We start from the raw sequence: 14,059 nt of genomic DNA on the forward strand, positions 1-14,059 counted from the left end.
CAATTATTCAAACGACAATAAGCTTAACTATTGTAAAATGTTTTGTTGGTAAGAACAGGGAGACAATCCAGATGTGAATTATCGGGGACATTTATGCGGGGAAGAAGCCGGAAAAATTCCAACCTATTTCGGGAATCGAATCCGGATCTCCCGCGTGATTGTCACTTCTCAGACGCTCTACCGACCAGATTACCGCAGCTTCTTGGATGATTTCCATACTTTGATTATTTCAATTTATTTTAATATATTTTCTTGTATTTATGGATCTTCTTCACCCTTGAAATGTCTCAACTCGTTCACCAGACAATTATTTCGTAACAAAGAAACAAAAAAATGCTCCCAGGATTTGATAAAAATCGAATGACTAGAAAGTGATATTGTTCTAATGTTTTCATAAATACTATATTTATGTAGATCTCTACTACTTAATAGTAGTAGTAGTGGTATTAGTAGTATTAATTTAGCTAATTAATTAATTATAAGTATTATTAATTAATTGTGATTATTATTATTATTATGTAATTAAAGTATAATAAAACAATGGTAATGTGAATTTGGAAAAAAAGTTTTAGAAATAACACCCCCCTTGATGAAATCCTGCGTACGCTACTGGTTGTAGCCAAACATCACGTTCGTCTTTTTCCAGGAGAGCAACGAATTGCATTATGAGATCCCCGTACACAGCAGAATCCACTGTTGTCTCAAAGAATAACGGTCCTACAATACGACGTCGCGATATTCCACACCATACACCGATTTTCGGAGAGTGCAAGGGTAGTTCATGCAACTGATGTGGGTTTTCTGTCGACCAATGCCTGGAATTTTGGCTGTTGACATACCTATCCAATTGAAACCACATTTCAGGTTGCAAGGTGTATGTAATTTATTGCATATGTTCGAGAATAACCAACTTTCTCCTTTGTCGTTAAAAGTGCCTTAGTGTGATAGTCTGAGGTGAAACACATCTGTTAGTGACACGTGACACCAACAGTGTTGCCAGTGTCCCTCGTAATATTGTGAAAACATCGATTTTTGGAACAGTTCATTTATTCCCTTCTGCAATGTTTTTGAAACTTCGTCAAACATCTTTTTCTGTCAAATTCATTAGATGGCCATCCAAATTGTTCGTTGGTATTGTGAAATGTTCCAATAATTTACCTCAGTGAGTTCTGTGCATCAATATACACGATTTGCAAATATTTTTTTTCCGCCTTTGGCAACACTTTGCTTATTTGTTATTAAAACACGCATGTTCTTACATATGTTTGTCTCTCTAAATTTTCCCAATATACAGGGCATTCTCTTGGCAGAAAGCGTTTCTACTCATTCCGTTTCGCTATTCCGTTATACGGTCGTAAACACCGGGTTGCGTGACTTTTCGGACACTCTGTATAATTATGCATTTAAACAGGGTTTGTGAGTGTATCTATAAAACTCACAATTTGAGTATTTAACACAAATTGTTACACAACTTAATATACAAAATTCAACCGGGGCAAATCAAATAACATGTTGCAGCCGTGTGACCGATTCAATTATTGTATCACGAGACATTACAGAACCCTATCTAGAAATTCCTAAGCTCAGGTTGAAAATTACGGTTCCTCCTTCAAAGAACTCAGCCTCTCAGCTTGTGGTAAAGATAATTATTTTATTAATCCATACAAATAATTACATGGATTTTATATTCTGTGCAAATTTCACTTCTTAAAGTAATTTTTTTCTGTGACAAGAAGTTAGAAATGCGAATTTGATATATTTTTTTTTCCAAATGATGCACCTGCCTTAAATTAAGCAGTATACCAACACTAAGCATCATATTTTAAGAAGTGATGTTATTAATGAATATCGAGAATGTCGTTCATGTCTTGTAATGCAGCTTCAATATAAAACTTCACATTCACCTCAGTAAAGCGCCAAACACACATTTTCGTAACACATCATGGCGAGCAAAGCGAGCAAGGAAATGTTTACATCCATTTCATTTCAGACTTTCAAGAATATTAATTTAATAGGGTGTCAATCCTTTCTTAGGATCCCGTGATTGTATTTACTCTTTTCCAGCTTCTCTTTTCGCATGTTCGGCGTCGAAAACGTGTGGATACCATATTGCTAAATATAGTTTCCAAAATATAATATTCGAACTCTCCCCCAACTACAGAAATCCCTTGACAATATAAGATTTAACACTTTATCGAGAGCTTCATATCTCCCTCTTTAAATGTAATACTGAATCCTCCCAGCAAAATTTCCATGCCAATTTTAGACTTACTGTTGATATTGAAGAGTGGATATTGCCTTTTCCAAAAAATAATTCTTTCTCCCCTCACCAGAATTTCCGCAACAGTCTAAGACAATAGTAATACGCAAGAATTGGATAACCCCCTCAATTTAAGGCTCAATCCCCTCTAACTAAAATATCTGTAATAGTCTAAGACTTAACACTGATATTCAGGAGTTGAATATTGCCACCACCCCCAACATTTAATTCTTAATCCACCCCAGAATCTACCTGTAAATTTAAGACCTAATATGTAAAACTTACGATATTGCCCCCAGTCACCTTTCGATGCCCCCCCCTCTTCGATAATACATATTACCCGTTACAAGTCCCTTGGAAGTCTACAAATTGCTATTTATATAGCAGCATGGTTATTTGATAACGTAATTTAACTTGTTTCCAATGCTATATTGTTGAAGTCAAATTTGCATCATAAAAATCCCACCTCCCTAAAGTTGGGTGGACGTAACGTGCGTCCACAAACCCACCTGTGACCACTCCTGCCTTTAAATACTTTCTTTTCTTCATCTGATGGATTAAACATGGTGCATTTAAGGTTTTATTTTTAACTTATATTTTAGAAACATATATAAATGTTGCATTTTATATTATTTGAAGAGGAAAAAAATCTCGATCGCGCAGTCTGCGCCATAATCGCCCCTATGCGCACCCCTAGTTGAAAGGGTATATATTTCTAACAAATAAAGAAATTAGTGTAGTATGAGGAGCTGCATATATTTTTGCATCCAAGTCTCAGTAGATAAAATGTAATTATATCAATTATTAAATACATACGGCAAAAGTAAAGATCCACCAAAGTAACAGCAACAAAACACTTCAAGCAAGCACTGGAATCCGCCATCGCCCTCCCATGTCCCTTTCCCCCAAAGAAGAAACAATTGCGTAAGCTTTTCCTCGGCTTCACAGGGCTGTGTGGTGAACTTGACGTTAGGTTAGAGAATGACTCATGCTCTTCAACCATGCCTTGTAAGGCCAACGTAGGTTCATTCGACACACGTTTTACTACCCATTGCAAATTTTTGTTCAGTTGTTTTATATACGTCTTTTTCCTACCAATTCCTTGATGTCTGTATCGAGGAAGACACCGATTACTAAAATAAATCACTTGAAGTCAATGGCGTATTAAAAGGGAGGGTGTGTGCAGTCCGGAACCGATGACATGGTTAACACAGACACAATGATGCGCGAGTCTTACTCGGGTCCACTAGTATTTGAAGTTTGAGTAGTTTCAAAGATATTGATACATTACAAATTTATAGCTCTTTGACATTCATTTATTTTACTATCACAGAGAGAAAGGCAGCCAATGGAAATATGTATATCACGCCTTGTTTAAGCACCATTTCACGTTGAAATTTCAGAAAATTTTGGATCTTTACGTTTCTTGCTTGTTGAGATATTGACAGTTTATTATAGGTCAATTGATGTCCCTCTCGGTAAGCCAGACGGGTTGATCGAACTAATTTATGGTGCCTTGAGCTATTACTTTGTATGTCTATCAGTTCACAAATCTCTTCGTACCTCTTGTAATTTTTGAGATATCGATAGTTGATAAGGACGGAAACAGAGCCGCAGACATGCTAAAAGATCACCACATAAGAGTGGTTTTTTTTTTCGAATTTTTTTGAATCGTACTTTTAAATCACTGAAATACTTCTTTGGTAAGACAGAAATATTTGGCGAATCACGCGTGTTTCCAAATCATTCTGCAATGAATATTAAAAATGTACTTTTGCAAACAACCGTTTGTTTCGATTTTTCCTAACCAATCTACGATTTAAAACTGCACGTAAGACTAGCTGGAACAGGCTCAACTCGTTTTAGCATTAAGGATAGGTAGTATAATGAAAGAACGAAAAACTAACGATCGCCGGTTCCCCTGGACAGACTACTGCTTAAACTTATATTCACGAAAATGATGAGTGATCATATTGTGTTAATAAGCCATTGCGATAAACTGAAGATAATATTAGGCGTAGACCCACAGAAGTTAGAAAGTTTTCGAAACCAAAGCCTTGAGAAATCCAAAGTTTATCCAAAACGGACAATATCCAATGACATGATCTAGAAAGCAGTTCGTTATTGGATAATGTGTATGATAGTGCTTCGAGTCCCTTCACCGTTGTCAACTAGCTTTCTACATCAGAGTACGCTACTTTTCTAAGTAAGCTGCTCAATTATTCTCGGTGCTGAATCAACATCGAAAGTTTGAGTACTTGTACCAGTAATCGAACACGCGACCGTACCTGCCAAGAGATCAACTATAACAAGAAACTCATTCATCACGTCCTTGGATTTTGAAACCAAATGTGATAGCCATACAAAACGATTGGACAAGTTGCATCCTGTGAAACGGTAGAAAAGAGTATTGTTAAAGTCTACATTAGTATGAGTACCAAATCACTCCAAACTAGATTTTTAATTACAAAGTGCAAATTGTGAAGACGAGAATAGGTAGTTAAACACTTGAGTCATATCAAATCGTAAATAAGTCATAATTCAAAATATCGTGACAGGCTGCATGATAACCCGTGGATTGTTGCTAAAAGTGGGGATGGAAAATGCAGTAAATTACTGATCATATAACCAAATAATCACATTAGAAAATTATAAAGCGTAATTTTAACCAAAATATTGTTATCAATTGGATATATAGTTGAATCCCGGGTAAAACTGTCAAAGCCGGCAATAGGCTGTAACTCGTTTATTCTGTAATTGTTGACATTCGTACTTACTTATTCTGCATTGCGAAAGATTGTTTAACAAGGGATTTTGCTTTTTTTTAACGAAATTAGTATCTATTGTCGACATATCGAGTAATTATTGTTCGTTCTTTTCTCGCTTCCTGAACACACAAAATGGCGGGCAAATCTTGACTAGCGTTGTGTTTCAAACGGCAAAGCAGTGTTTCAACCTTCTTAACAGAAAAAGTCCCGCATAGCCCTGAAAACCATTCCGGCATAGCCCCAAAAAACATCCACGAATAGCCCCAAAAACCATTCCCGCATAGACCCAAAAACCATTCTGGATCGTATAACCATCCACGAATAGCCCCAAAAACCATTCACGATAGCCCCAGGCACCATCACGGTAAGGTTAGGTTAGGTTGCTTTAGGTTGGGCAATATAGTGAAAAAACTATGTGTTTGGAAACACTTACCGGGGATTACGTCATCAGATGCTCGCAACATCCAGTTCAAGTACATGGATGGAAATGCAAGAAACTGCTTTCGTGCATCGGACGGACATTATTACCTATAGAAAAATACATGAATTAGCGGCCAAACACATTGAAAAATGCGAGAAAACACTTCTACGACCTTCTGAAATTACACAGAAACTCAATTCCGTAAGTACTTTCTCCTGTAAATTTGAAGAAATCCGATTCCCGGCTTTGACAGTTTTACCTAATCCAGCAACACGGTGCTTCAGGAATGCTGGTTGTATCATGTGATTTCACCGTGGATCGAATCCAGATTCTCTCGATCACAATGGGAGAGCGTTACCACTACACTATCGATGAGGACAACAATACACCTTGTCAATATCTATAGAAGTTGTAATGAATCGCGAAGTAATGTTATCATAGAGAAAAGCCTTAAGCAACGAAGGATAATTACAAAAAAAAAAAACAATATTCCACTGAAGTTTACTTTCTTACCTCGCTCAAGGAATCGATATTCCCAAACCCATAACGTTCTCCACGTTCCAACAAACTTTCAATTTCGATTCTATGGCAATTTCTAGTTCTCTTCCGAAATTTATATTTTGGACAAATAAGTTATCTCAAATTTCCCTATTGCTTAATTTCGACATAAATTAATTTCGGTTACGGCATAAATTGGCAAATAAAAATATTACAAATACGTAGAAACGTAAAAATCCAGGTGTAAGTATATTTTAGGGCTTTTGTGTGATGTTTGAAACACTAAATATTAGATTTCTCACTTGATTGTACCCCACCTTCTCACATCGCCGTAGAGTTAGACAACACCCATACGGACTAGCGAGCATTTCAGGATCTAGGTAAAGTAAAGTAAAGTAAAGTGCTCCCCTGTGCATAGCACCACGCCATGAAGGCGTATAGGGGGTGTGGGGGTAACGCCCCACACTTTCTTGATCCGGTCGTGAGTGGGGGTGATGTGATCAGCATCACGCCCCTGACCGCCTTTACCCCCCAGGGTTTCCCCCAGGTACCCATGTTATTCGACGATGGGTGGGCGCCGGGGCCGCTTCCATCGTTAGAAAAGTTCCCGGATTTGAACCGGCCGGGGATCGAACCCGGGACCTTTAGCATGGTAGTCAGACGCGTTACCGACTGAGCCACCGCGGCCACCTTTCAGGATCTAGGTGTCTCATTATTTTTGCCTGTGACTGTACATAAAGAATTATACGTGGTTTGTTAAAAAAAAAAAAAGACCACAATTTTGTCATAGCCCGGGATCCATTGTTCGTAGCGAGTTCCGGCAGGTGGAATTCTCTAGCGGCAACCTTCAGAAACACGCTGCTGCTTTCCACTTCACGCTACGCTCATCAATAATCCGGTTAGAGTCACCGAAGTAAACACGTGCATTAACTTCTCGTTGCTTACGCTTCACAGCAGTGAAGATGAAGAACCAGCCGGAGCAGCGTCTTTGTATGTAATTATATGTATGTATAGCGTGTATGTGATAACCGTTGTGCCCTGCCCAACTTACTCTCCAGACTTGGCCCCTGCGAACTTTCCTCTGTTTCCCTAGTTAAAAAGAACCTTGAAAGACTTCATTTTGCAAGTGTGGACGAAATTCAACAGAACGCGATAACACAGATGGGAGACATCGCTAAAAATGCGTTCCAGGAGGCGTCCGAACAGTGGCATAAATGATGGGAGCACTGCATTGCAAGCATGGAGAAGTACTTTGATGGGGACAAGCACGTGTAATGTTGTAATTGCGGTAATAAAATTTGTATTGCAAAAGTCCGGTATCTTTTGAACAGCCCACGTATTCGTCATTTGTGTCTTTCAAAAATACAGTTTGTATGCTTGTTTTCCATTATTTGCTAATATGAAAATGAACATGTTGAAAAAATAGCTGGAAAAAATGCCAACAATAATAATAAAATAATAATGTCATAATGGGATTGGAGTTTCATATGGTAATTCTGAAAATGCACCTAGTCCTATATATTACGTGTGCTATTACGTAAATCTCCATTCCTCACGCCCTTCGCATGTTTCTGCTGAACTGAAAAAATCCCCTCTGGTCATCGACTGGACCGAGAAGGAAATGCACAGCGAAATCGTAAACGTGTGTTACTTTTCATTTGTTCAACTTCAAACGTGGCAATATCGCATCGCCAAGGAGGATCAATGACGTATATCCGGTATGTACCGAACTCATATGAGCCTATAAAAGTAAGATACAAGAAAAACATGAAAGAGTTACAAGCTAAACGGTGAAGGAAAAATTAACAAATTTTTACTCTTTCCAGAAGAGGGGTGAAGTGACTTCCCTGGGCGCTCGTGGGTGGGGGACATCGTTCTTTTAAAAAATGTCTTCCATAGCGCTTCCTGGGAAAAATAGTAAATCCAAAAGGGGGGAGGGGTGAAGCAATACTACAGTTCTAGAATACTGTTACTTACAGGCATCTGTATTGATGAATGACCTCGGCCAACATTATGTAGGAAAGCTTACGCGATACGCGTACTCTTCACACCGAGGACTAATCCATAATGCGTGAGTGGTCTGTTCCGGACAGGACAAGAGCCATGTTTGGCTGGGGGGTTATTTCTGATTGTACCCGAAGAGTGCTTTGGAAGCGACTGCATTAGGAATGGGAGCTCACAATGCGGTAGTCGTTCGTCATAAGCTATATCCCGGTTGTTGGGAAGTTCCCAAAGTACACTGCATTTTGGAGAGAGAGCACGAATAAATAATTTCATAATAACATTTCTTTCTCGCAATCGCTCTCTGGAGTGTAAGGTTTCCATAAAATCAAGGAAGCAAATTGTGGATGCATTGTTGAATTAGTAACGTGATAAGCCTCAAATGCAGATTAATTGTTTCGGTTAAGTTTCTTTGTTGTAGGCATGTCACAACAATGAACCCCAACTATAGGAATGCTAACGACTCTTGTTTCATTCTCAGTCTCGTCTCGTGTTACACATAGCTATCTTGATTCCAGTCTCTCGATTTATAAACAGGTGTCTCGATTATTAGAAGGTCGTCTGTACCACCCACAACGTCAGTAGGGTATTAATTTCTTTGGAGCTAAAAATTAGATGCGAATATTTATGCTAAAAATATTCACAATGTATCCTATAAACATCCCTGCGTGCTATATAGATGACTCTAAAGAAACACATTTATCTGGAGGTGGAGAGGTTCAGAAATAATTATTAGATTGAATATTATAACTATAATAAAGTAAATTACAAATAGTAATTACAATCAGTGTCGGCGATTAAGTAATGATCAGCCTTGTCTAACAAGAAAAAGTTAACTGTCCTTGTCAACCCCCCCCCACACACACACACACTTTTGGCACTGATTATACCTGTTAGACGGACCAAAATTATAGTACTAGAGTTATGGTTTATAATTTATAACAGGAAGTTTTAATAATAATAAGCATTTCACATTTTAGGTTCTGACGATCCATGTAATATATTGACTCCCACAAATATAATCCCATCAGTAATGATTTTGATATTATTGGAAAAACCGTAAAATGAGATAATTTTTCTATCCAGGGGTAAATGTGTCCATTATAAAGTTACTTGTGGTCAAAAATTTCATTTCTTGGAGTGAAAAACGCGATTTCTAGCGTTTTACGCGTTTTGTGGATAAGCTATAAAAGACAGAGAAAAACTTTAAATAGACAAAAAAATATTCCTTATTTCATTCGTAAAATTTTATAAAAGGACAATTTTGCACTTGTAATAGATGAAAGTTATCGCAGTGGAGCCTGATCTTGATGACGTCATGTCTCAAGCACCCATCAATATTTTTTTTGAAAGATCCATGCGCTGACGTCGGACAGAAGAAGTACGAGAAAGCTATCGTAGCCTTTGCAATGTCGAGTAACATAACTATTCGTTTCACTGTAAAACAATCTTAGATTAATGATCCCAATAGAGTCGCGGAAATGTTGTTTTGTAACAAATGGGTCTGTAATACGATATCTGGTGGAGGCACATAGTGGATCGGATCCCATTTTACACTGTAGGTCCAGTCCCGATTAGCCTATCTGTGCATGAAGTGGAATTAAAGCAAACTTCAAGTGCCTTCGATAAGAGAAAGGATGGAAAATCGATGATGGGTCAAATAAGAAATAAATAAAATACTCTGTGGTGGGTTTAGATATGTTGTAGTATTTTTCTGCCCCTCATATAAATTTATTTTATTTATCCCCATGGTCGTGATTAAATATAATATGATCAAATGCGGCTTATAATCGAAATAGAAGTATTGAAAACTGTGTGATGTCAATGGATTTTGATAGAGAAAGAGAGTTTTAAATGAGAAAAAAAAAATCGAAATTGATTTTTCATTGTTCTGGGGAGGTTAGCGACCCCTTGACCATCGTTATGGGCGCAAATGATCATAACATAACAAGGATCTTTATGAAAGAAGAAAGAACAGATACTGAACAGTGTTTTCTGAACTTACAAATTAACATATGGTATTCTTAAGACGAAGCTCCGAACTACTGCTGCAATCAACAATGCACGGAGCCTTACATGGTGCGCTTTCATGCTAAACAAAGAGGCTGTTAATTGGAGTACAATATAGAACAAACATGTATAGAGTGAAGCAGAGATAAGGGATACGCTTTTGAGGAGATCCACTGCAAAGGAATAAGGTGCCTCGTAATTAACCAGGAAGCTTGAAAACAAGGACACAGCCTATTAGTTGAGGAAATGGCAGATGCTTAACTTTTTAATATAGTGGCAGTCCATTAGGGGGAGAACCCTTTCAGAAGCCCCTTCCTGGGTTGAGGCCTCAGTTTGCCTTCCTGTTCCGCAAGTATTCCTTTCGGACACGGCATCAGGTTTCTCTGGATTGCACAGAACACATGCTTCTTTCTCTGGACATTTGTTTCCAGACCCAGCCCGGAACCACACTCGGCATACTTTGTGCAACGTCCGCGTGCCGGAGCACTGCACACTACACCACGGAGCGGTGCAAAACTGTACCCATATATGCTAGCTTGTAGCCAGCCGAAGACATGGACTCAAAGTATCTCAGGGCTTGCGGGGTTTAGTATGGAAAGGTCAAAGGTCAACTAGTAAATGTTTATTTATATTTATACACGCATGTAAATAACCTGTTTAGCACATACGCTCTTAAATCCTCCTCAGTGAGGTACCTGGGCCGTATTAGTATTCCTATCTAATTTAGGGGGAACCAACTAGTACAGGTAACCAATAGGAACCTTGGTAGTCGTTACGTGCCACGCCGTCTGGGGACAACATGCGAAAGCGTCCAATCAATTTCGAGGGACGGGCCAAGGGGCCCGCGGTTTCACAAAGGTGTTGGTATGAAAGGACGCCGCAAAGTCAATCCAGCTACGACAAGGGAACGGTTCGGTCCCTTGGTATGTCCAGTCAGTAGCAAGAGACGGCAAGGTACAAAGGGAAGGTCTGGAAGCACCCAGGAGACTTGGGCTTGGGCCGCCACGACCCAAGGGTAGCACACCAAGCTCTTATGGAGCAGACCAGATAGGTAGGAAATCTGCTTTTCTTATCCTCCTCCTTCCTTCTCAAGGAAGCTATTGGATCCCGGTAGGGGAAACATCCAGACTAGATCTGGGAACCAGGTCTTTCGCAGTCGGCATCTGGCAGTCGACTGAGCTCCGGTTTTTTTTTTTTGACGTCAGGATTTGTGTATCCCAGCATATTGTTTATTTAACATTAACTGGAATCGACAATAATTTACAATACTGTTACAATAATTACTTTTCTTTACATCAATATTTTACAAAAACTAACGCAACTGTCGCGTTAGTACAATATACAATGTTCCCAGAAAATCCCCAAAATCTACTCACTACTACATATATATGAACATTCACAATGACAATCTTTACATTAACTTGATTGTCATTTCATTTATCTGGTTTATATAAACAGTCATGGACGAGGAAGTGAAACCCTCTCTACTCTGGGTTTTATTTGACCTATAGCTTGCACTAATGGGTTTGGATGCATCGTAATCCGCCTCCACAGGTTATCCCGGGCAATATGTAGTAAATCTTCAATCCTGGGCTGGTCCATGTCTTCGTGGAGTTGTTGTATACGTGTCGCTAACGGGTGATGTCCAATGTATCTGAGTGCTCTGTTTTGTACATATTGCAATTTCTGTAAATGTGTTTTAGTGGCCTGTAACCATGTAGGGCCGGCATATAATAATATAGGTCTAATCATCATTTGATACAGTCTTGTTTCAATTGACAACGCTGGTGATCTTAGTAGAGGCATGAGGTATCCTGTTCTTTGTTTTGCCCTTCTTGCCACCTCATCTAGATGTGGGTCAAAAGTCAGTCTTGTATCAAGGCTTATTCCTAGGTACTTTATCTTATTGACCGTAGGGACTGGCGTCTGGAATATTTGGAGTTTGATTTTCTCCCTAGCTCCACTCGATGCAAAAACTATGGTGTTGTTGCTTTTTGTTGGATTTATTTTTATTTTCCATTTCTGAGTCCATTTTATTAATTCTGGCACATACTTGTTAATTCGTTTTTCGCAAGTGGACAGTAATTTTGCATGTACTAACAATGCAGTATCATCTGCATATGTTGCTAATAATCCTTCTTTCGGATATGGAATATCTGCCGTATATAATGAGTGTAACGTAGGGGAAAGGACAGAGCCTTGAGGCACCCCTGCTTCAATAGATCTGGAAGTAGATTTCTGCCCTTGCACAGTTACTATGAACTTTCTGTTTTGCAGATAATTCATCATAATTTTTAAGTAGCACTGAGGTAGCGGAAGTTGTTGTAATTTGAGCATTAGTCCACCATGCCATACTCTATCAAATGCTTGCTGCACGTCCAGAAATAGACCAGCGACACGATGCTTTCTGTTGTTATGAACAGCAATATAGTCAACGACTCTGACAAGTTGTTCGGTAGTACCGTGATTTTTCCGAAAGCCAAATTGGTGGTTTGGTATTAGCTGATGTTCGTCTATAATAACTGTGAGACGCTGGCACAACACCCTTTCGAAGAGCTTACTAACATGAGATAATAGACTTATAGGCCTATAGTTTGTCTTCTCGTGCGGATTCTTTCCCATTTTTGGAATAGCTATTATCTTTGCCATTTTCCATTGTGTTGGAAAATAGCCCAGTCGTATAATGTTAGTAAAAAGTTTGGCAAGATACACAAACCCCTTTCTTGTGAGATTCTGAAGTGCCGCAGGTGGAATACCATCTAGACCAGGTGCTGCTTTCGGTTTTAGCTTTTTTGTCAGCCTTTGGACTTCACGAGGTGTTACGTGTGGAGCATCAAGAGTCGATGGTAGTTGTAGAAGTTGGTCGTATATATTTTGAACCTCTTGCTCTGTTTCTTGATCATTAAGTTCTGCATTAAGTTTGAAATGCGTTTGGAATTGGTCTGCCAGAGTTTCCGCTATTTCCTGAGAATTCACTATAGGTCCTTCTGGAGAATTTAAGGAATTCAACGTTGGCTTATATCTTGCATTGAGAGTGCGCGCTAACTTCCAAAATTGCCTATCTTGTGGTTCCAGTTTTCGTAGACGTTCACCCCATTGGGAGGTCCGCTCTCTTACTAGGAAATTATGTAATTCTTTGGCAACCAAACTTCATTCGTAAAGATGGTGAGGTGATTGAGTTCTATACCAGCGACGTCGGGCCCATCGTGTCAAACAAAGTAAAATTTCCAGTACTGGAGAAGTGTTTTATGTATTAGACATGGTAATCGTTGTTCGGCTCCAAGATGTTTTAATAACCTCTGTAAAGTTGTTTACTGCTTCATCGATCTCCTCAGCCGTATTCATTGATTGATAGAGGTTCAGTCTCATATGTGATTGCCTGCGAAAAGCATTCCAATCTGTTTTGGGTTCCTGTAGTGCCTCGAACCTATGACAGTAGATGCCCTGGGCAATAGCTGCGATAACAGGGAGATGATCCGAGGTAAGAGCGTCTTCAACATGTGGTGCAGTACTAATGCCTACTCCTTTGTTCAAAAGTACGTCTAAGAAATCAGGTGTTCCTCTACCCCTAGGGTAGAAAGTAGGGTCCAGTGGAGCAGGTATAGAAAATTCAGTATCTGGCAGCGCTTGCAGTAGAATATTTCCAGACGGGTTAGATATTCTGGAATGCCATATAGGATGCTTGGCATTAAGATCTCCTCCAACAATAACGTTGGATCCCAGTGTGTCCAATTGTAGTACGTCTTGATAATCCAGCACTGTAGCTGGAGACCGATACGCTGCAACTAATATCAGATCTTCTGAAGTAGTATGCACCTTAATTGCAATTGCCTCAATTGATGTAAATGTGGGTAGTGCTATTCGTGCTGCGTTGATCCCTTGTCTTGTTAATATGAGAAGTCCGCCTTTTCTTTGTTGGAGTCGGTCTTCACGGAAAATTCTATAACGAGAGATGGTCCATTTCATATGTGGTTTGAGGTGAGTCTCGTTAATTAGGGCAATATCTATATTTTTATTGCAAAGTAGATGAGTGAGTTCAGGTGTCTGATTTGCTATGCCATCGACATTGTATATCAGCAAATTGATATGTTGAAGCAAATT

General features: G+C 39.1%; 1 protein-coding gene across 4 annotated transcripts in view; it reads right to left on the minus strand.

Annotated features, from left to right (window-relative positions):
• The window catches only part of LOC145987127 (fibronectin type III domain-containing protein 5), a 364,617-nt gene that overhangs the window by 92,962 nt on the left and 257,596 nt on the right, over positions 1–14,059 (minus strand). Inside the window, exon 1 of one of the 4 annotated variants that reach the window (XM_083121618.1) lies at positions 3,077–3,205. The exons of the other annotated variants lie outside the window; for them this stretch is intronic. Within the exon in view, the coding sequence (XP_082977744.1) occupies positions 3,077–3,143 (67 nt within the window). The 5' untranslated portion in view covers positions 3,144–3,205. Of the gene's footprint in view, positions 1–3,076; positions 3,206–14,059 lie in introns of those variants that run through there. 4 annotated transcript variants of the gene reach the window in all.

The sequence above is a fragment of the Lepisma saccharinum genome, chromosome 4 (genome assembly GCF_977018435.1).
Source record: "Lepisma saccharinum chromosome 4, izLepSacc3.1, whole genome shotgun sequence".
In the NCBI taxonomy this organism is placed as follows: domain Eukaryota; kingdom Metazoa; phylum Arthropoda; class Insecta; order Zygentoma; family Lepismatidae; genus Lepisma; species Lepisma saccharinum.